This window comes from Gasterosteus aculeatus, chromosome X (genome assembly GCF_964276395.1).
Source record: "Gasterosteus aculeatus chromosome X, fGasAcu3.hap1.1, whole genome shotgun sequence".
NCBI lineage: Eukaryota > Metazoa > Chordata > Actinopteri > Perciformes > Gasterosteidae > Gasterosteus > Gasterosteus aculeatus.
The window spans coordinates 10,498,976-10,522,155 of NC_135698.1; the positions used below are offsets into that span (position 1 = coordinate 10,498,976).

The 23,180-nt window shown below is 46.7% G+C and overlaps 1 protein-coding gene across 20 annotated transcripts in view; it reads right to left on the reverse strand.

Moving 5' to 3' along the window:
* The window catches only part of LOC120809850 (membrane-associated guanylate kinase, WW and PDZ domain-containing protein 2), a 58,087-nt gene that overhangs the window by 28,097 nt on the left and 6,810 nt on the right, over positions 1 to 23,180 (reverse strand). For 15 of the 20 annotated variants that reach the window (XM_078082692.1, XM_078082691.1, XM_078082695.1 and 12 more), the window contains exons 2-5: positions 15,268 to 15,384; positions 4,799 to 4,918; positions 2,807 to 3,031; positions 361 to 619 (exon numbers count right to left, since the gene is read on the reverse strand). In XM_078082692.1, the coding sequence (XP_077938818.1) occupies positions 361 to 619; positions 2,807 to 3,031; positions 4,799 to 4,918; positions 15,268 to 15,384 (721 nt within the window). Of the gene's footprint in view, positions 1 to 360; positions 620 to 2,806; positions 3,032 to 4,798; positions 4,919 to 15,267; positions 15,385 to 16,884; positions 17,214 to 23,180 lie in introns of those variants that run through there. The other 5 variants (XM_078082697.1, XM_078082699.1, XM_078082701.1 and 2 more) reach the window with 1 other exon arrangement.

The following is a 23,180-nucleotide window of genomic DNA, read 5'->3' on the forward strand; positions in this document are numbered from 1 at the left end:
CGCGGCATCACTGATGACCTGTACGTGGGTGCATGAGACAAACAGCGGGATTTAAAAATGAATCTACTAATCAGACCTCAGACACTAATTTGTACGGGTGAGAGGAGAAGGCTATTATTCAATGTTGTGGTGTTATTCAATTATTTAACACAAAAGCCAATGCTAGAAAAGTTTACCCACCAGGCAATTCATGCACCGAGTAGATGCACTTTGTGATCGAGATGCAACAATACTGAACCTGAAATCAGATGCTGGTGACTCATAATGATAGTTGTGGTGGCGACGGGCTGTGGGTGTCTGATACCATAATTAAAATTCTATTATGTCAAAATGTAATTAAGTAGAATATTGTCCCATTACTCTATGAAGTAGACCTCGCCCTTCTCGGTGTACGCCATCTCCCAGTTGTCCGGCAGAGGACCAAGCTCTTCCTCATCCATGTCTGGAACTTTGACGGGGGATTTAGAGGGAGATTTTGGGGCCTCCTCCTCCTCCTCCTCCTCTTCTTCTTCTTCTTCTTCTTCGTCGGGAGGCTCGACGGAAGTCGGGGCCTGGCTGGACGTTTCTACAGCAACTTCCCCGGAGGCATCTGTGCTCTTGTCCTCGTGTTCACTGGACTCTGTGGAGCAAATCACACACACACACACACACACGCATACACAGTTATGCTAACATGCTCTGTGCACACATGTAGTGCACACGCGCCATTGGTGATGAGTCAGAGCCAAGCCACTGCAGAGCTAAGAACCCCCAGGAGAGACAGAGAGAGAGAGAGAGAGAGAGAGAGAGAGAGATGTGAGGACAATGAGCATGAGGAGAAAACAACTTGGGGATGTCAGAAATGCAGAAAAGGGGACAGAGAAAACTTCAGGTGTCAGAAATACAAGGAAGGGTTTTGAGACTGATGAGAAAAGCTGCTGGCATCTTAAGGGCGGCGCATGCTCGTTTCAATTCATGGTTCTAAAGTCTTGCGTGTGTCGCAGAGCAATTCACCGCCAGAACAACAGGCGGAGTAACGTGTTTTGTTGAAGACGACCTAGAGAGTCACGTCTATTTATTTATTTGTTTATTTATTTATCATAGACTTTATTGCCCCGTGCATCGCCGCTGCTGCTTTTCATCGCGGACACATTTGTCCCGTATTTTCCTGCACAACTTCGTGCTCCTGCAAACCGGCGTTTGCGGCAATCTCCCTCCATGAATCCAACCCGCTTCTACAACCCGCCAATGACGGCTTGTATAAGCGGTCATATTTCTTCCGACAGAAGTTCTTCAATCTGATCCGTTCTCCTGTAAACATTCCTCGTTTTAATAATGGCGGTATCGGGCTATGAAAGCGGAAATGTGAGACTCCGTAAAGGATGTAGTTAGCAAACCAATCGCAGCCTGGTGCGCTGCGGAAAAATGTCTCGACACACGCAAGGACGCAAGGAGGTGTGAAAAGGCACGCAAGGGACACGCAAGGGGGTCTTGCGTCTGCGTCGCTCTGAAAACGCAGAAGCATAAACTAGGCTTTCGTCAGCGGATACGCAGCATATCATGGTACCAAAATACGCAATCCAGCAACATAAAGAGAACACAAAACAAGCATATATGTTAGATTATTGACATATATGCCTATAACCTCAAAGTTATTTCAATAAAAATAAGATCAAGGTAAGTCAATGTTCTTTCTGAGCTTTTCACAAGATCGATTCTATAGTTTATTATAGACATGACCATTTAATATGCAAGAATTCCCACCATAGACGCTCAGACTACCAACTTTCCCGATAAAAAATTGTCCTTAATTTAGTTAATTGATCGTGCAGGGTGAAGCCATGTGTAGGATTCCACCTGCTCTTGTTTAACAGGTGAAGTGAGGAACTCTTTTATTCTAAACTGTTTGAAAAAGAAAAAAGAATTTTTACTCGTGAACATAAATCACATTCTATACGTTAGTCTTTCATGTTGAATTTATGTTAAATTACAGAGATTTGTAGTTTGATTGTGATGACAGAAAATCATATGTAAAAAAAGAATATATATTATGAGGTAAGTTAGTGTCAATAGGAAACACATGACATTAAGAGAAGATTGTGAAAAGATCTAACGCGCTACAGCAAAACAAACCCCAAAGAGGGGTGGGGAATGAGACGGAAGAGAGGACAGAGGGGACAGGGCCGAGAGGACAGGACTGCAGAGTTGAAGAAAAACAAGAGAGGTCAGAAGGGAAAAGAAGATGGAGGGGAGAAAGGGAGAGCGCAGAGTGGGGTATTAATAGAAACAAGGACAAAGGCCAATGGCGAAAGAGCAAAGACAGCAGGAGGAATGTAGGAATGTGAGAGACGCTGAAGCCTAAATGAGAATCTGGACAGTGATAATTGTTGAGACATGAAGGTGTGCATTCTGTTATATAAGGTTATTGAGTATCTGCGCAGTTCACACACCTGCTTACAGAGTCTGTTACTGTCTATAATGACGGCTCAGTGTACAGTTTGCTGTCATATTTGTATTCGTCTGCATGGACTGTATAATGGAGGAGGAAGAATCAACGCAAAGGGACGATAAAAGGGAAAGGTAACAATTGTTATGACGAGTGACTTGTTTCTATGGTCTCACTTAATCACACCAGTTATTATTATTTATTGCTGTCTCAATAAATAACCACGGGGGGAGATCAAGTCTTTCACTTCTCGGCACCTAAATATAACATTTAAAAAACGCCATGGTGACGGCACTCAGGAAACGAACTGTGTTTTAATCTCATTTTGGTCCCAAGAGGGAACAAATGTGTGTTTTTTTTGTCCTCATCCGCACGCAGTACCTGGCGTGATGGCCACCCCGTTGCCGTTGAGAACCGGGCTCTCCTCCTCCTCCTCCTCGGGCGGCTCTAGGCTGGCACGCTGCTCCATGTTGCTGACCGACTGGTTCCTCTTCCTCTTGCCCTGGGCGCTGGGCCGGGCTCCGGGCAGCAGGGCCTCACTCACATTCAGAGGAGGCGCTGCGGGGGACGGCTCCGCTGGAGGTTTGGGTGTGCCGTAGAAGTTGTCTGAGGAGGCACACGCCGGCATTTGTGTTAACCGCCACATGCAAATCTTATGAGGGATCTCAGACGATGACACGCGGCAGAATACGACTTTTGCCTTTTAAAATGTGAGCCTTGGCTGTCTCGACAGAGGGCAGCAGAGGTAATGTAACCCGCTCATCATTTGTAAAAAATCCAATACATTTTCTGCATTTCGACGGTTGCTTGTGTTCCAGAAAAAAAATAGCGTCATCAGTGGCGGATGGTGGAGCTCTTCAGACAAAATAATGATAGTTGTACACTAAAAATCTCTTTATTTTTTGTGTATGATGTGTGATTAAAGTGTTGCAACTCTCTCGACATGACACAACATGGCAGAGAATATGATATTGTTTTACTTACAAAAATGATGTTCTGAGCGTTGATTGAATAAATAGATTAATTTGCTACGCAGTTGGAAACAGGACAGATTTGTAATGAAGTGGTAACTGCACAAGCACCTGATCTGTTTAAACACAACCAGAGCTGCAGGGAGCTCTGTTTGGAGGCGCAAGCACGAGAAGAAAAGCAAAAATACCATTTGCCTTCTTTAATTCCACAACTGTAGATATTTTCTTTCAAACCACAAAAAATACATAAAATGTAGTTATTTTTCTCCACAAAATAATTGCTGTGGACAAATGTTGAGTGAGAGGAAGATACGTCTTCTTTGATAATCGCTCAGAGGGGAACATGGTGGTGTTTCACGGAGGTGAAACACAGCGAGAGCACGAGGGGGTAATGGGAGGAGAACAAAAGCCGAGCAAAGAAAGCAGAGGGGGGGAAGCAATATAGGTCAAAAGGACGATCAGCAGAAAAGAGTCAACAAACATTATGCTTTCATCCCAGCAGGAGAGGGACGGATATTAGGGCAGGCTCTTGCACAGCTACCTCTTCAATAACTAAGTGTACTTACCCTGCTGGGCACCAAACAGAGGAATTGATATTTAACTAAAAACAAATGTGCAAACATGGGTGCATGTAGAAAAAAAGGCAGCAAGCCACCTGCGAACGGCTTCAGAAAGAGATGCCCCACAGGCCGTAGAGCAGACTCAGGTGCATTTACACCACAGCTCCTCCCTTTGCCCCACACCGGTTTTAAAAATGCATTTTCCCTCTGATTCTGAAGACATCTGGTTTCTCCTGAAGGCATCTTGACTTTATGCACAGTTCAACATCCACCTTTAGCTGTGACTCACATAATCACATATGCTTTTATATGCACCAATCCTTGCGCACACACAATTTTAATATGCATTAAATAATTAGTTGCTGCATCTCAAACGCAGCCAGCCAGAAAGAGACAGCTTCCTCTGGTGGGCAGAAGTAAACTAAAGGAAAACATTCACTCACATACAGTCAACACACAACACAACAACTCTTGAAAAAAAAGAAAAAACACGCATGCATCCACAGGCATCATTTACGTGCGTGTGTTCAGCAGCACATGCTCAGAAAAAAATGGCTTCCAGGCAAATAAACCAGCAAATTCCCCATCTGCCGACGTATCTCTGACAGAGAAGCAAAGCAGACGCACAGACCCGCCGTGACCAGATGACACCGCGTGTGACACACCTGATCCATAGAGGGAACTGCTGTACATCTGACGCACAAGAGGGCAGCAGCAATTCAAAAAGAGTAATACAGCTCAAGTGAAACATGCTGCATGCGCCCTTTTCTGCTCCCTGAGCACCTGCACTTGTCCCACGGATGCAGACGGTTTTCTGCACAACGACAACGTCCATCACCCACCTTCATAAGTTCCACTCTCAAGCAGGGCTCCACTTTGCTCCAGTTCCATAAAACGCTCCACGCTCACAAAGTTGTAGTCCACCCCCGGCACCTCCCCTTCCTTAGGCTGCCTGGTGGTACCTGCAGAGAGAGAGAGAGAGGGAGGGAGGGAGGGAGGGAGGGAGGGAAGGAAGGAAGGAAAGAGAGGGAGAGGTCATCAGAGCCAAATAGGGCACTCGAGAAGAAAAGACAGGAAGGCAAAGAAAGAGACCAGAAAAGGGGCCGCAATCTACAACACAAAAAACAGACAACAGATTCAAGACCACAGAGTGTATCGGAGGAAGTGGGAGGAGAAAGGAAATGGAACGAGAGGCTGAGTGAGGAGTCATAACTTGTGATAGCCTAATCCATTCACACAACTGTGCGCGAGCGACGCCGAGAGACGGAAGGAGCGCTTAGAGAGGAGATGGAGAGGAATCAAACAGCAGAGGGCCGTCAATCAGGCCCCACGAGTCGGCCCGGTAAGGACTTAATCAATACGCACTTTTAACCAAGCATAACTCCAACCTCCTTACACCGGCGCACAATGCTGTGCCCATTGGATTATTGTCGAGAAAGAGCAATGCGGCGGCACCACACCACCGCGCTGCAATTAGAGCCTTCCTACATCAGCGCTCTCCATCAGGGCCGCGCCGGCTCGGCTCGGCTGTGTGATGGCAGCCGAGGGAGTTTTGAGTTTAATGAGGTGCCGCCTGCCAACTGGACCTTGGGCTTATAGGCTCGGGGAAGTCCGGCTGGTGCTGATTCCTGCTCCCTATTGATCACGCCCGGAAACAGTGATTGTCCAGGCCGTGAGATGGAGTCCTCTCCAAGAGCTCAGGACTCGCACGATAAAAGCCAAGTCACTGTAATCCGGCAGCGGCTTCGGCCACATATTAGAACCGATTCAGAAAGTCAAAAACACACTTTGGTATTAATGGCGGGTAAAAAAAAAAAACACTTACTGGTGTCTCGATGTAGTGTTAGCTGTGGGAGATTCTCCAACTCTCCCAGAGTGGAATATCTTAATCATTAGATCTCTATTGAGCGTCTGCTACGCAGATGGCGGTTTAGCAACACCTAATGAGTAATAAACCAGTAGCATCACACCAGCAGTCAATTTATAGTGTGTGTGCGCACTATCCAACACTACCACACCATACAGAGGTGTGCTTGCGTGTACCAACATCTGTCTGCCGTGGGTTTTTGTTTTTTGGCTCTGAATGGTAGTAAAGGACCCACTGTGACAACAGTAATCCCATTTCTAAGATGATCACAGCTCAGCAGGACACCGTAAACCCACAGCACCACAGGTGTGACTGTGGGTGAGTGTGTGTGTGTGTGTGTGTGCGTTTGTCTCCCAGTGTGTCTCCGCATACGCATTGTATGATTCACTCAGACTGTGATCAACGCAAACGGAGAAAAGTTACAGATGTTTGGCCCCTTTGGGCAGACTGGTGGTCGAATCAGGACCTGAGAGTAATTCGGAACTCCCGGTGACTCTTTCCGAAAATGGAACAAAGCGGCGAAAACAATTAACAGAAGAGTTATAATATTTTGATAATAGAATATCGCTTGTCTTTTTTTATCATGCAAGAATGCTGGAATAGTGCTATAATTTCTCATCTGGATCTGCTGCTTCTCTTTGTTGTGCATTGTACGAGTCCAACAAATACTTTTAGGTTTTGGACTTTTCGTTAAGACAAATTAAAGAACATTTGAATCATTAAGGCAAATCTACAGATGAATCAATTAGTTGCAGCATTCGTTTTTTACCATCTCGTATTCCTGTTAAATAATGGATGACACTGCACAACAATACTTCATTTCTTATACTTAGTAGGGGTGTTCAAGTAAAGCCTTTTTTTTTTAAAGGGCCACGTATCAGTGTCTGTGAACTGCTGCTTACTAACGTGAATGATCAACACTTCCAAATTCTAGCCAACACAAAAAAACACAGCCAACTCAATGAACTACGCTGCGTGTTAAACAAAATAATTACTCCTACAGAGGCGCATCCATCGCGTGGCGTGTAGCGCCTCTCTGAGCAGCTCAGCCGGCCGGGCGCGGCTTGTCCCCGTCCACTCGGTGCGGCTATTGATCCGGGAGATCAGAATAAAATCATTCTGCTGCCCACACCAGCGTAGGCGGAGCCTGCAGGAATACTGATGACCTGCCAGAGGCTCTTTCTCCCACAGCTTCCTTCACTGGACAAAACAAACCAAACCGAGCGGAGACGTGAGGGAGGCGAGGGAAGGGCATTTTGTTGGATGTGAGCTTGGGAATATCGATCGACTCTCCGGCCTTGAGATGGGAAGATGGGCAGAATGTTCATCAATTGTTGCCCTTCTCACACGGGCCTCCTCGTAGCGGCTTAGCGCACTACGTGTTTTTGTCCCTCGCTCTCTGTACTCGGGCCTTTCGTTAGCAGCAACGCCAACTAAAAGTAGACCTGTTTTTTTAAAAGAACAACGTTGCAGGGAAAATCTATAGTCTTTTCCTTCCTACCCCCGTTATTACCTTTCTCAACCTTCATCCATCTTTAACTTTACCAACTTCCTTCTTATCCTCGAATGCCCCGCCGGCATCTCCCAGGTAGAGTCTCCCAACTACATATTTTGCAGCCTTTGTGTAACGGGGCTAAAATAAAGTCCGTAGTTGAGCGTCTTTTGTGGTAGTTTTGTCCTTTTTAGTTTTCACCACATAACGGCAAACTCCCAAGCAGAGCTTTAATATTTGAGTTGGACAAACCAGGACAAGCTGCACAGGTGCTCAAATAAAACATAAATTTAAAAAATGGGAGGAGAGGAGGCAACGCCGCTTCCCCTGAGCCGAAAGCGCCGCCGCCGTCGACTCTTGATTGGATGTCGTGCTCTCTGCTAATAAAAGGATAAAGTCGGCTGTGAGCCAGAGATGGTCTTTGCATAGCAATCATGCGGTGTTGACGAACTTCTCAGAGGTGACTCTGCGGGTAGAAGTAGGAGCGCCACAGAGATTTATGGCTTAAATGACTTAAATCCATAATAGCATGGAAAAGCTTCGGCGCGGCTACTTTAGCGGGTGAAGACATTCTCTCCCTCGAACTGTGACGACAGAGCAGTGCAGAATATTTTTTCACATTTTGGTGACAGTGTGTGAGAGAGAGAGAGAGAGAGAGAGAGATTATATAGAAACATAACAAGGAAATTCCATTTGGCTGAAACAGCTGATAAACTGAAATAACTCAGCTGGGTGTGAGACGATAAGAGGACAAAGACCTTTGGTAAATAATAGAGTGGCAGAAGAGTGGCAGGCAGAGGGAAGCACGAAGGGACGGCTCAGAGACAGGGGGACGGGGGGGGGGGGGGGGGCGTGATTGGTTAACCTCGCTCTGCGTCCACAGAGGCCAGAGAACGTGCTCGCGTGTTCATGCGTATGTTTGTATAACTACACAGGAAGTCACAGAGTGGGGCGCGGGGGGATACGCAGAGCTAAAAATAGACCGTCGATGGACTGGTTATCACGATAAAGCTCGGGGGAAGGTGGTCTCGGTGGTCTCAGGGAGTACGTGTGGGAACGGGGAGGTTCAGGGGACCAAGTGTTCACGGATCACATGTTGTCACAGCGGCCAGGCTGCTTCGTGCGCGTGAGGGAAATAGTTACAGAGACCAGGGTTACACCGATTTAACTCACTAAAAATATGATCTCACAGGTGAACAAGCGCAAGGCTCTCTCGCGATAGTCCCCGGGTGGAATGTGTGCGGAGGATTAAAAAACGAGCTGGTGCAGATCTGACCCTCTGGGCTCAATGTAGCTAACCTAAATATGCTGTACGTTGTAAAAAGAGACGCGCGCATCCTCCGATTGCTCAAGGCGATTCATCATGCTGGATGCTTTGGTAGATCCATAAACTACATGCGAAGATTGTGCAGCTGAGCACAGATCCCTAGGTGTCTAATATATTTGCTCTTTTTCCCCCTGAAGTCTCTGAAACCGTGTGTAAAATGATGCAGAGGAAATAAATCTTCGCAGTCAATATAATTGTGCACCCGTACATTTGAATTCCATTTAGAACTACCCAAGAGGGAAGAATAAGTAAAGACTGGCTTTCAAGATCCTGCAACAGTACAGACAAAACAATTCTGTCATTAAAACCCTGAACTTGTTTACCCAGAATCCTTTTCAGGACAGCGCAAGCTTAGCGCAGTAAGAACAGAGAGGAACGTGAGAATCATCCATCCACCTTTTATTAAATGACATTCCTCTATTATCCTTTCCCATTCTCTCATGCCTGTTTTTTCCAATTTTCCTCATCGCACTTGCATCCAATTGTTCCTCTCCTTTTGCTCTTTGTCACCATTACTGCCTCCTTGTTTTTTTTTTAAAATCCGCTCCCTCTTTCCCCCGTCAACCTCCCTCTCGTCTTTTGTCACTCCCTCAACCTCTGTCTCACACTGTAGTCTCACGGATACGTGTGACAGCAGGTCTAAAAGGAGGCTATAATCGAGCGCACACACACAGTCATCCTTATTTACACTACAAAGCCCGGGCTGCAGATTCAGCAATGCAACATGGCAACACTCTGACAGGAGCGTCTGCTACCACGACAACACGTCAGCGCCTGGCAACGCAGCCTTGCCATGGAAACAAGCCGCAACATCTACATTTGCTGTAGAAAAAAAAATAATATTAACGACAGATATGACACCCGGCGCTTTTTGCATACGCGGCCGCTTCACAAAAGGTGTTCAGCTTGAGCCCCTTTTGCTCTGCGGAGCCGCAGGTCTGTGCTTTCTCCCACTTCATCAATCAATTACCGCCACAGTTTGGCCCGTGAGACTCACACCTGGTTACCTCAGAGCACTTCAGCTGGTTTTTAAGTGGACAGGACTCCAGTGTGGGGGGGTGAGGAAGAGAGAGGGGGACTTGGTTTGGCCAGTGTGAATCATTCTGCGGATGGGTGTGAGATTCGGGCCGCTTGCTATACGGATACCTGCAGCTTAAAAAGGGACAAATCGTGACCCCCGTTACTAAAGATAATTCCCAGGAAGTGATGGAAGAAGCACTTAGTCTGCCGAGCTGATTGAAGCCGGACGGCATCGGGGGGCCGGGGGGGGGGGGGGGTCATGATGACATAAGACGCACAATGCACCAGGCCTCTGGTGTTTGGTACGCAGTGTGTGTGTTGGTGTGCGTCTCTGCGTAAAGAGGTTAACGCTGACCACTCGAGCTCTCTGACGCTTACCGGCCGGCAGTCAACGAGTCGCTCGCTGAGCACCTCGCTCCTGACTGAGCACCTCGCTCCTCTCTGAGCACCTCACTGAGCACCTCGCTCCTCGCTGAGCTCCTCACTGAGCACCTGGCTCCTCGCGGCGCGTTGCTCTGATGTGAGAAAGTGGCGCTTGGAGACGCGGCGCTGGAAGGGGAACAAGGTAAGACAAGCACACAAACACCAAGGGCTTCAGAGGAACCTCGTTTTTTGGGATTAGCTGCCGCCTTGAGGGGGGTCGTGCCAAGGAGAGGGAAAGGGCCCGGAGCATGCAAGGGAAACATAATCAATGAATTAAATCAATTAAATCTCTCTCTCTCTCTCTCACACAGAGACAGGCAGAGTGACACTCGTTATTTTCTGGTTCAGCCCTTTGTATCCCGGCACACAAACAGAATAATCAATGCCTCGGTTTGAAAAAAACATACATGTGCATGTAAATGTGCATTGTCAATTCCCACAGAAACGCAGACATAAGAAACGGGTCTTTATCGTCTCATCCACATCGTCCATATGGACAGATGGTGGTGGGAGAAGTTGGTCGCTCACAGTAAAGCCAGCTTCCTTTGCTGGTAAAAATCATCCGAGTTGAACGCACTGAACGTTTATTTGGATGTTTTATTTGCAGATTTTAGCCCCGTGTGTTAACAGCAAGTGTCCGTCTTATTCTACCTGTTCAACGGCAATGGATGAAGTCTAACTTCGCTACAACAGCCACTTGGCACCACGTTGAAGAAAGGTTTCTATGAGGTCAGATTCTGGTTGAGATGAGCTTCATTCACTGCGTGGTGGAGACAGAAGTTCACAACGGGGCTGACGAGTTCCCTCTGACCAGATGAGCTCCGGCCACGACTCCATACAGGTTCACAGGAAATAATCCAAAGGAGCGGGTTTGACTAAGCTTCACGGGGAGAACAACAGCCACACAGGAGGCAAAGTAAATGTTTTCAGTCGTTGCAGAACTCGAAAGATCCAACCAGGACAGATTTCCTCTCAAATTTTCAAATCATTTTAACTAAAGCACAAAAACCGACATCAGTGCCATCTATTTATTTCTGCTACTAATTTGTAAACATTTTGTGTTCTGAGACGGAACACAAGTATTTATAGAGAGAACTTGGTATATTCTGATGTCAAATCCTCCCAGGTTTAGAAAGACCTTCATTCCACCATCAATAAGCCGGGAGGCCTTCGGAAACATTTGCAGCCGGACAACCCCGGGAATAAAAATGATGAATCAGACTGGAAAAGAGATCCTGACTTAGTCATTCATACTGTCTTTCATTCATCTACATACAGCAAATACGCCTCTTGGTGCAGCTTTTCTTTACGTCGTAATATTCTCGGACGTACAAACCTCTGAGAAACGTTGCAGACAGAACTGTGCCTACAAACCTCCTGCATTCATCAAGGTTAAGAGGGTGTCATCTTCAACAAATCCCCCCCCCCCCCCCCCCCCCCGCCGTCGGGGTCGCTCTTTCATTACGGCAATCATTTTCCAGCGCCGCCTCTCGGCCCCACATCCCCGTCCCAGGCCTCCTCGGCCGTGTTCCTCATCAGCGTCTTCATCTGCTCCCCCTCTCCAGAGGAGAGGGGGCTGCGGGGCGGCATGCGTCCGGAGCAGTGGATGTGAAGTGACAGAAACTGCATTTATTTATAGGCCATATCTGAGTAGAGGAACGTGCTGCTCACGGCTGGAGCTATTTATAGAGCCTTTTACTGATGCCTCTGAGTAGCGTGGAGGAGACGGCTCTCTGGGGAAGGACTGACTAGGCTCCCTCATCTCGCCCCCAAACCCCCCCCCCCCCCCCCCATTCAATGCACGTCCACTCTTTTACCCCCGACGTCCGCTCTCTGCTCATCGCCCCAACCTCTCGCATCAACTCTCGCCTTCTCAATTTCCATCCTGCTCGCTCTCTTGCTCCCTTTTTTTCCCCCAAATCTTCCCAGCTGATCTCCTCATCCTTACCGCCTGTGTACCTCAGGTCGACCATCATCATATCTACTTCCCACAAACAATGTTTAACATCTCAACACCCTCTTATTTATCCCCATGTCACTTTCTTACACTCTCATCATCCTTATCAAATAGAGAAAAAGCAGAAGCATCGGGCTCTCTTCTCTGGATTCCTCAACAGATGGTGCTCCTTCAGAAGAAGCATAAGCCAAGAATATTTTTTTAAATGAATGTGATAAAGTGATCCCCGTGAATGAAGTGCATGAAGACAAAATAGAGAACTATCAAACTGACTTATACTGTCTTAGAAATGTTACAACCTGTGAACTGGGTGCATTATTCCACTCCTGATCCACACAAAATATCCTCCTCCTCGTCTGTTTTTTCTCTGCTTGCCACCATTGACTCAGATCATTCATACCAGTCTGCTATTAGCGTTAGTCCCTATCCGAGTGAAAATGTGTTGTGCACGTCCTTGAAGTGGCAGTAGAGAAGGAGTTTGGCATGTATGCCTGTGGAAGTGAGCATGGGGGGGAAAAAAGCAATCACACTCAGACACACCAGCAAACACTACAGCAGACAGTCCGGAGGCGACGATACCAAATGTTAACAAATATTCATATCAAATGGCAAATGATAACACGAAATGCATTATTTTTGGGGGAAAACAGCCAATCCTCGAGCCAAGTGATGTAAGAGGATGCCGAAGCTGATGTTAGCATGTGAGCCCTCTAGCTGTATGAAAACACACACACATGCACGCACACTTGCCTCAACGTGACAGCATGCCGTGATGCAGAGTGGCGTCTGCTCGTCAAGCTGACTGACTCGCACTGACAGCGTGGTCAGAGCGATGCAGACGCGGGAGAAAAACACGGATTTTGTGACGCTCCAAACCACAACAACAAGCAGCCTGCCAGTTGACGAGCAGCGCGGCGCCCGCAAACCATCACGCCGGCTTTTTAGCCGCCTGATGCTGTGTCACTTTGACGGTCCGGCCCCGCGGGGGGCTCCGGAACCTCCACCAACACTGTTGCATTGTTCAAATTGCACATGTTTGAGTGTCGTGATGACATTATTATTGGAGCCCCGCCGCCCCTCCCCCACCCTCCGGAGAGCATGCACCTGCCACGGCCTATTCCATCTATGTGCGCAGGTTGTGAGTAATTAAGCACAAAATGCGTATCGGTGCACAGAGCATGATGCCTTTTTTAGCCATTAACGTGCTTAACTAATTCACACCAATGGTGGAAAAAGTAGGCCAATTTCAAGGTTTTAAAAAACATGTTTCTGTAAAAGTCATGCATTATAAATAAAGGTGTTTGAGTGAATAAATCAAGAAAATTCTTTCGTCTCAGCCACGACGTTGTGCGACCTTCTTCGTGTGCAGTGGAGACAGCCGACCAGAGGCAAATTAAATCACATTGGTCAGATGTTTTGGGAATAATTGTAATATAATGTATTTCAAAGGTGCAGTAGATCTTTCAATTGAGTGTACTGTGATAGCAGTTAATTCTGGGGATGACACAGAATACTTTTCATCCTGAAAGCTGTGAGGCGGCAATAATTGTGGTGACGAATCAGGATGTCAAAGTCATGACTTTAAGTGGACGACAAATAATTGCCAGTTTGAGATTAATTATTAAATTGTCTTATTCTGTTCACTTTATACCACAGAGGTGTCCTTGTTTGGAACAGCAAATTTGCATGCTGTGAATTTCAATTGCTGCTAAATGTAACGTCTTTCTTTATGAGTCTTTAAATGACTCACTTTATTCTTAAACCACCAAGAACTCTGTGCTCATTATTTCCCAGCATTAACATACATTTAATTTACTTTATTTTTGTTGTCATATTTGTAACATGAGATTTCGATTCCCTAGCAGTTGTGATGCAATGGTGGTCACACATAATTGCAGATTTGGCGATTCTGTGATTACTCCCGAATGTCCAGTTAAAAAAAAACTATACGGTTGATCGCAGCGAAAGGGGCCCGTACTGTGACAGGGCTGATGTGTGTGGACCTGCAGTGTTGAACCTCCGCCAGTCCCCATCACCTCAGTTGTCACCACGTCGGCCCGCCTTCGCCGCTCTATTACACCGCTAGCGAGCAGAGATGGATAGAAAGAAGCAGAGGGAAGGAGAAGGAAAGTGGCCTGTCTGGAGCTGCAATTGAAAGGTAGTGAAAGTGTAATGGTTGTGACCAAACGAAAGGAGGCAAAGGAGGCAGAAGCGAGGGGAGCAAAGAGTGATAGCAAGGAGATGAAGACGACGGGAGAAGGGGGGGTTGGAAGAAAAGAGAGGCTCGCGACTGTGCAGCTGTGGGAGCGTATCAAACAATCACTTCTGTGTCAGCATCTCAACACACCGCGGAGGACTTGTAGCATAGCAGAGGTGCTCAGCCAACACAAAAACAAAACCAGCGCTGACGTCAAAATCCAGCTGGTTTCATACCTAAATCTGTCCGTTCATAAATAGCCAGTTTGACTCAACAGTCTTTGCTCACGAAAAAAAATGAACCACATGACTAGAAAGCCCTTTCGACAAGCATCAAGTCACCGAGCGCGAATCCACGTGCCGCATGAAAGGAGTAACATGTGTGCATTGTGCAGAGTCGAGCATCGGAGCGGTTTCGCTCTCCAGAGAAGCTGATTCACGAGCTGGGCGGCACACGGATGCTGGGGGACGCCATCCTCTCAATGCAAATGCCAGCAATGACAACGCTGCCCCGACCGCGCACTGTTGTTACGCGACGTAAACACCGCCACGCGCCACAGGCGTGCGCTTTCTATGCGAGGATTTTGTGTGAATATTTCTCAGATAAAAAAGATAAAAGAAGCATCTCCTTTGTGTGACGCGTTATCTTTGTATATCTGCGGGTGTGTTGTGCATGTCTAGCGCGTGCTGGAGGGGGCAGGGCGTCAAGGCAACGCAGGCCTCGAGACAAGAGGGTGGTTGCCGTGGAAACCGCAGACTGAGAGCTCGGCAGCCGGACGATTGACTAAAAAGAAGGAGCAATAGATGGGGAGAATGAGTGTGATGTAAAAACAAGTCCCAAGGGCAAGGGGGAACCAAAAAAAAAAAGAGAGAAGAAGAATTAAACAGAGCGGCGGGAGGAGGAGGGAGGGGGAAATTATATCTATGAGGGAGAGAAAGGACAAAGACGGACGGAAAGGCAGAGGAGGAGATCAAAAAAGGAATGAAAGAAAGCCAAGGAAAGGAGAAAGGCGGGGGATGTGGACTCACAGGGAACGGTGCGGAGGTAGAGGTTGTCTCTGATGATCTGCTGGTGGTCGTGGTCCACTGAGCCCTTGGAGAAACGCAGGTTGAGGTAGTGCCGCAAATCCTTGTCAACCACCCCACCTGAACGCAAACACAGGAAGAGGAGGATTAGAGCCAGCCCGACTGTTCTGGGTTCATTATCCAAGTATCTTGATTTTTGCTATTTACGGTTCAATCGTGATGCAAGTAACTGTATTGGGGACGACTGGAAGGGCGCTTCATCCAGTGGAAGAACAAGCAGCCCCCTCCCCGTCCCCCCTCCAGTAGGCCAGTCATAACACTCATTCTGCACAACTACACTTGCTCAAACCCACTGAACTTAAGACAAAAATAAATATTTGCATCTTCTGACAAAATATTTCCTCTGTGCCAACATTGTATTGCTTGAACAAGGAGGTGGTACAAGGTGGTACAGAGTGCACAACTGTCAGACATGGAGGAAGGAGACGTTGAAGCAAAGGAGGAAAACTGTATGTTCTTGGGGGTGTTAAGTAGAAAAATAAGCTTTTGTGATTCCAAAGGAGGAAAAATGTCTTAATCAGAGTGAAAGATTGCACTGATTTTCACAGCCAAGCAAAAAAAACAGAGGCTATACACAAGCTGATGCAAACACACACACACACACAGATCATGTTAATTGTGTAAATCAGTGATCCCCTTAGGGCCAAATATGTGGTGTCAGCATGTTGGGTGACAAAGGCCTACAGAGGACAGAAGCACACAGCCTGTATGCTTATTATGTGTGCACATGCAGTCTCCCTGTAACACAGTGGAATAAGTGACAGACAGAAGTGGCGGAGAGGACTAACAGCGGGCCAAAATGTCTGCGCTGCAGAGACACACTGTGCGATAACGTCCCTGAATTGTTTCTCCTCCCTTCATCCCAAACCGAAGAAGCCCAGGAGGACGAGAGGAGGAGAACTTATTTTCCACACAACATTCGGTATGCATGACTATCACGTCGGACAGCGGGAGGGATGAGGTTACACGGCGTGCATTTACAGATGAAGAACATGTCACTCGTGCATATTCTAGCAACTTCCTGCCGAATTGAATTGACAGCGTTTGGCCAACCGGTTGAGATTATGCAGCGCCTACCGACATAGAGAACATGCAGCGTTCATGCAGCAAGAGATTCTTCACACGGCACAGACCTCGCAGATATCAGCCCGCATGTTGCTGACACAAGTGATTTAGCAAGAATGGACCCCATTGGAAAAAACATCTTATGTAAACTGACACCATTTTAGCGAGGCTTCAGAGCATTATGAATTGCTTCACAAACAGCAGAGCCAGAGGAAGGGAAATAGGAAGGGAGACGAGAGGAGACAGCCAGAAAACAAAGGAAGACGGGGTGAAATCTTCATTAACATTGTAAAGACTGTCACAGCTCTCAAAATGGTAAAAATAAATAAATAAAAATAAATCCCATCACACAGCTATGCATTCAGACACAGGCCGTGTCTTTGCCATGCACACACACACATGCACACAAACCCACACAGACAGACATATGTGCAGAGAAGGATGGAGCGACGGACAGACAGCGGGGAAGAAAAAAAGGCCGTGCAGACCGGGCACCTCGTCAGCAGCTGGCCCAGATGTTGACAAAGGCAGCCTTTTCTCCACAGGTATACATCCACAGACAGCCTGTCCTCCCAGGCGTCCTCTAGCCTTCCCTGCAACCACCGATCATCTTCTGCTGAAACCCCACTTTCCTCCTTCCTGCCTCTTGTTCTCCACTGCAGTTCCACCGTACACACTCAGCACCTGGCTGTGGCCAATTTCAATCCCGGGGAAGACGATGAGGACGAAAGGGGGGAGGGGGGGGGGTTGGGGTGGGGGGAGGAGGGAGATGCAGAGAGACGAGGAGAGATGTAGAGAGAGACGACGACCGTCGGGAGAAAAGAGAGGAGAAGGAGACGTGCCGGTGGGAAGCCGGGGCTCCAAACGACCTGCCAGCCGATTGGACAGAGACATTCCACAGCCCTGCAGCGCCCCCTATCGGCTGCTGGCCTCACTGCGCTGGAGTGTTTGTGCATTCTTATGGCGAACGTTCGCGTATGTGCAAGAGAATGTGTGTGTGAGTGTGAGACAGAGAGATTGAGTACCAGTACGAAGTAAATGTTTCCGTGTATGAAAACATTTGTACACGTGCATTTCTGAGAGTGCTCCCAGATGCTCCCTGACATTCCTCAAATAATCAGCTTCTCCCCCACCAGATGCTCTCCCTGCTTGACCTTGTGCAAACATTCTGAATGGAGAGAAATACTGTGAGACGTAACAGCGGCATATGTCCCACTGAGGCAGCACACACGCCAATACGTGCACGGAGGGATGAGCGATGAGCTCATAGCTCAGACGTCAGGGAAGAGGCCTTGAGGTTTGGTCTACATACAAGGAATAAAAATCAATCACGCCAACACAGCTGTGTGGAGGAGGATCCGTGTATTTAAAAAGGGGGTTTAAAGGTAGAAATCCTCAATTAGGAAAATCTAGCAACCCGAAGGGTTAATCTTGAAGCAGTAAACACCAGAGTCCGCTTGTTTTGTGGTTACCTGCTTCAACAATGTCTCAAAATGTGTCGCAAGTCAAAGATTGAAGGGTGACAGCGGCGATCGATCACAAATTCCTCCACGCAGACGGCAATCGGTGAAGCTTCTGCCCCGTGAAGCAGTACATGAGTCCACGCAGGTCACCTCAACTGGCCATCAGTTGATCCAAAAAAAAAAAAAGATTCCTGCACGGCACATTCAAGCTGTCGGCGCCACATTCCTCCCTGCAACAGCTGCTAAGCATAAACCGCTTTTAGTGATTACTGGTGGAGCTGCTGCGACTCCCTCCACCACAGCAGCCTCTGCCTTATCAATCAACGCAGGCTGCAATGGACAGTGGGTCCCTACGGGCTGGTCTGTGGAATTTATTTGTTTAATATCTCAGAGTGTGTGTCTGCTCCGTTTCTGCTGGGTGAGTTGACGGTGTTAGAAAGCAGTGTAAACATTTGGGGGGTAAATGGGTCTGACTGCATGCCGTTGACCATCAGGTAACATTGTGTGTTCAAGCATGTAGAGCTTTTTATATAGAGTGATATCCGGGTGGTTTTTTTTGGCATTGATATTATGCAATCAACTGTTTGTTTGCTTTAGACTCAAACTATTTGCACATTAGATTCATAGACGAAGATTTATAATCATCACTAATCTTGACTCGTCTAACGCAGCACTATACAATCAAGCAAAACAGGTTCTGTTTCAAGATGAATCTCTTCATTATCTACTATGAATGGGATTCCGGCATATAGAGGAAAAAAAACACATGAATGTGAATATTATAATTGTCAACATACAAAAATCCTTTTAACGTTTTTGGTCATTGTGTGCTGTCAATGGTTTGTATAAAGAACGGCTGAGAAGCAGACGGGAAATGTGGGAAGAGAGACAAGGGGGTGTGTCATGAAACAGAGGTCAATGCCACCACAAGAGTGGTTTTTATCCTGCTGTTCAATGTGCGGCAGAAAGGTAAGAGGCACGTCTATGAAACTCACAAAAGTAAAATCTTCTTCTCCTGCACAGCAAAACGGATTTACAAAACGTTCAATGCGTGTGACAGAAAGTATTCATGTGTTGGTTGTAGTAACACAAATAATGGATTTAAAATGACCCACAATAACTAGTGGATGTAATAGAAAAACAATGATAACAACAGCAGTAGTGGTGTCAGCAAAAGTAGACATAGTAAATAGTAAATAGTAATGTGACCACTACTAAAAGGGACAGCGGTGGTGGACGTCAGGCAGCAGCACTGCAGGAACTTCAGCGTCCAGAGAGAGTGATGGTGTGGAAACAAAAGACCATCTTCAAATCAGATCCACAACCAAAGCTGGAATATTGATTGAGTTGGCAAAGCGATGCTCTTCAGCCCCTCTGCTGCGGCTATTCGTGGACTTCATTCGCTGCCACTGCCGACGATGCTGGCTTGTGTGTGTGTGTGTGTGTGTGTGTGTGTGTGTGTGTGTGTGTGTGTGTGTGTGTGTGTGTGTGTGTGTGTGTGTGTGTGTGTGTGTGTGTGTGTGTGTGTGTGTGTGGCGAGACACTCTGAGAAGGAGCTCACAGCATCTGCTGAAAAGGATCAAGCCGGAGATGAGCAAAAAATAATCATTTCTAAACTGCTGCAACAAACCGAGCAAAGTAAACTTTCACAAAGTGGATCGAGTCTCTCAACTACTTCTGATAGATAACAGAATCCAAACTGCACGTGTTGGTAGATGTTTTGTTTGGTCCGCCATGGTCACTGTGACGTCACACTCTGCGTTGGGGACGACAGGTTTGATGCTTTCAGTCTGGAATTTTGGCTTAATCTTAATGCAATTAAAACAAAGAAAAACAGCACAAAAGCATGTTCTCAATTACAGAATGGACGTGGACTTGTAAACTAAAATATTTGAAATAGCTTAGTCACATACAAATGCCCCAGAACTGGAAGTAGCTGTCTGGTAGAAACCAAAAGGAGCTATTCTGTCTGATTTGGGAAGGCGTGATGCGGTCTGACGTGCCCGCTCTCCCAAGAGGCTGGGGGAGAAGGGGGGGGGGCGCGGCCACGCCACATTGATTATCTGCCTTCCTCTCTTCACAAAGTTTAACTGCTCAACTTGTCAGTGCACACGACCCCGAAGACGCGCTTCAGGAAACCACGCCGGCATGCTGGGCCTTTTCTGTCCATGCGCACAGAGAGCAACGTCTTTCACACTGCGAATGAAACCTCGCAATCAGAAGAGCGCGAAACCACTGCCAGACACTCCCGACACGTACCGCAAACCAACAGCAGATCTAACCCGAGCGACAAAGACATAACGTGCTACCACTTATAAATAATAAATTGTCTGTCTTGCCAGTTAAAGGCCAAGATTTCGAACTGATGGACAGGGGGCGCGCGTGGAGAGCAGCGGCGGAGCGGCCTGCACCCGGGCGGTTGTCATGGAGAGGAAAACGGAGAGACAGCCTTGGTGATCGATAGCTCGCCAGCGCTCCCACAAGAGGTCACAACTGCAGGGGCCGGAGCCGCTCAGCATCACGGAGAACGCCGCTCGCCAGCGTTATTAGTTGCGCCCTTTTTCCGGCTCTCGAGTCAAATGGTCTGCTGAGAAAAAGATGTATTCATTTGAGGACTTTAGTAAAACATAAGTGCCGTGACACACCGGCCTAGCCGGGCCGTCGACATTCAGCATCGGACATTAGTGCACTTAATTCAAGCGCAACAACACGTGCGTTTGGCCGTGCGATTTACATCCTCTGAGTCACTACAGAGAGAGAGCCCACGCTGTGAGTGTGACTTAAAAATAAAAAAGACGAAGGGCATACGAACGGCCAACCACAATATTACGCGTTCTGTCCTCCCACGGCGGGCCAATTTATTCCTCGTCTCCCCTCGCCTCGCGAGCCTCCTCTGATGAGACATGAGGAGGTGCGTGTTTTTGTATCTGCGTCGGCTCCTGTTTTAAATGCGGCTGCATGGAGGTGTTTGTCTCCCCTGATTGCGCTCCCCATTTCAAGCTGCGCTCCTCACATAACAAGCAGGATGCATCTCAATGAGAATTAAACCAACAATCTCACTGGGAGCTTCAGAAATTGAGGAGGGAGAAGTCAAGGAATGAAACTCTGGAGGAAAGGCGAAGGTGTGCGTGGGCTGAATCCTCTGTTCTATGGCAGTGAATAACAACAACAATAATTTGTATGAAATACCAAGAGGTATGAATGAGTCTTAAAGGCAACAGAGTAATGAGAAAGCTCTTGGTTTGGGGGTGCGGTTGTCAATAAGGTGATGGGTTAAAACCAGCAATGCTGTGGTCCTGTTAAAAACAACAGAAATGATTCATTGTGGCAGCGGCACACATTTGAGTGCAATGGTCTGTGTCACTACGGGCGGCTTTTATTCTGCTTAGTCCGGACTCAAATTAATTGAAATTGTACAACGGTAACGTCCCGACGTCTCCTTTCTTTTCGACATCATATGTTGGGAGGAACTCTGGGAACGGCACATAAAGACATGAAAATAAGTGGCCATTAGGTGAAAAGCGTTATATAAGCTCGTCACAGAGCAGACGTTGTGCCACCATGATCAGATAAATGCTCCAAATATTCGTACCGGTACCAGAGAAGCACAAAAACCAAACACATTACATGAACAGCCATCCAAAAGAAATGCATAGCTGGATGTGAAAATGTTATAAACGCAGTGAAACATCTGTGAATCCCACAGTTGTTTTGTTGGCCTAGAATCTTCATGTGCAATCTCTAACAACATTGGAAAAGAAACATAAAAGGCATTTTTTGCCACAGACACTATGGAACCTTCTTATTGTAAATCTTTTTTGACAAAGGAAATGGTCCTTGGTTGGTAGATTGATTATTCAGGAAAACCTAAATCCTGCAGGAAGAAACGTCAGTTCATAGTTAAAATATGTAATATTTGTATTCACCTGTAGTGTGAGTTTGATGCTTCCTTTTCTCGCCATCAAACCTAAATCATCTGCATAGAAACACCTGTGTGCCGCTGAAATGTTTGGGATTCAAAGGATAGAGTGGAAATCGTATACCTATAAGATATAGTCGCGATTTGGTGTTCACGTAGTTTCAGCTGAATGTCGCTGCTTCACCACAGCGGAGATGTTTTAGTACAACAATTATTCCAGACAGTGGTAACTCAGAAGAGGTGCTTTGGTTATCGTCTGTGTGACATCAGCAGCAGCTTTAACAAAGAGCAGTTCAGCCCTACACGCCGCTGTCAGATGAGAGAACGAGCACTGACGGTTTTAGACCTTTACCGATAAAATTACTGGGCCTCTCCAAAGTGTCAATGCAGGAAGCTGACTGATTAGATGGTTACTGTCCTCTACTGGTACGAGGCATCAACTACAGTGATGAAATGCAAATGAAGCAAATGAAATGAATGAAGAGATTTCTTCTAACGAAAGCTTCCTGCTGCAATGAACATAATTATGTCAGCAGTGCAATTCATGCAATCTATCTATATCAGTCCAGCAATTAAATCATAATATTTAGTGAACTGATCCATTACCATTAAAGCAACTATAATTTTAGGTACAATTATGAGCTAAATGCAGGTCACATACATTATATCTTCATCTTCCTCAATAAACGTAAACACAATGGTTGGTATATGGATTGAAAATACGAAAAACAGATTAAAGGATTTTGAAACGGTTGAGGTGTGAATGTATAAGAAAGGGCTTTAACAATATCACGACAATGTCTTTCATGTTTTGTACATTCGAGGAATATGCTGTGTGCGTGATTCTGGTCCAATCCATGATATTCTGCTCAGGATTGATGAGGAACGGTGAGCCTCTTAAGGAAGTCGCAGCCATTGCCGGGAACCATCCAGTGGTTCCAGCTGCGCGGCCGGAGCGGTTCCCAACGCCAGCTTTTCATAATCCTCCTCATTCAGAATCTCAAGATATCAGATTAGTGCTTCTGCTTAATCTGGAGGACGTCTCCTGTGCCATATCTGCTGGAATAACGTATCACTCTGCAGAACTGGTGTGTGCAAGCAGACACACAAAGGTCACACACACGTACACACTGAATCACTTTCATCTCTAGAGGTGAGACATGGTTGTGTGTCTCTCGGACTGCTACAGTTTAACCACCACATTCATTTTATTTTAATTAACTATTTATTTAACTATTAGTTTTCCTGACATCTGGATGTATCATTCTAAATATGGTGGGTTTATGAAATACGCTGAATTGTTTTAGATTAAACTACTCGATGGTAGTGTTTTTATAATGACACAATCCTTCACATACTAATCATCTGACTCTTACTTCACCGCTGCTATTCGCTACCTTAAATTATCC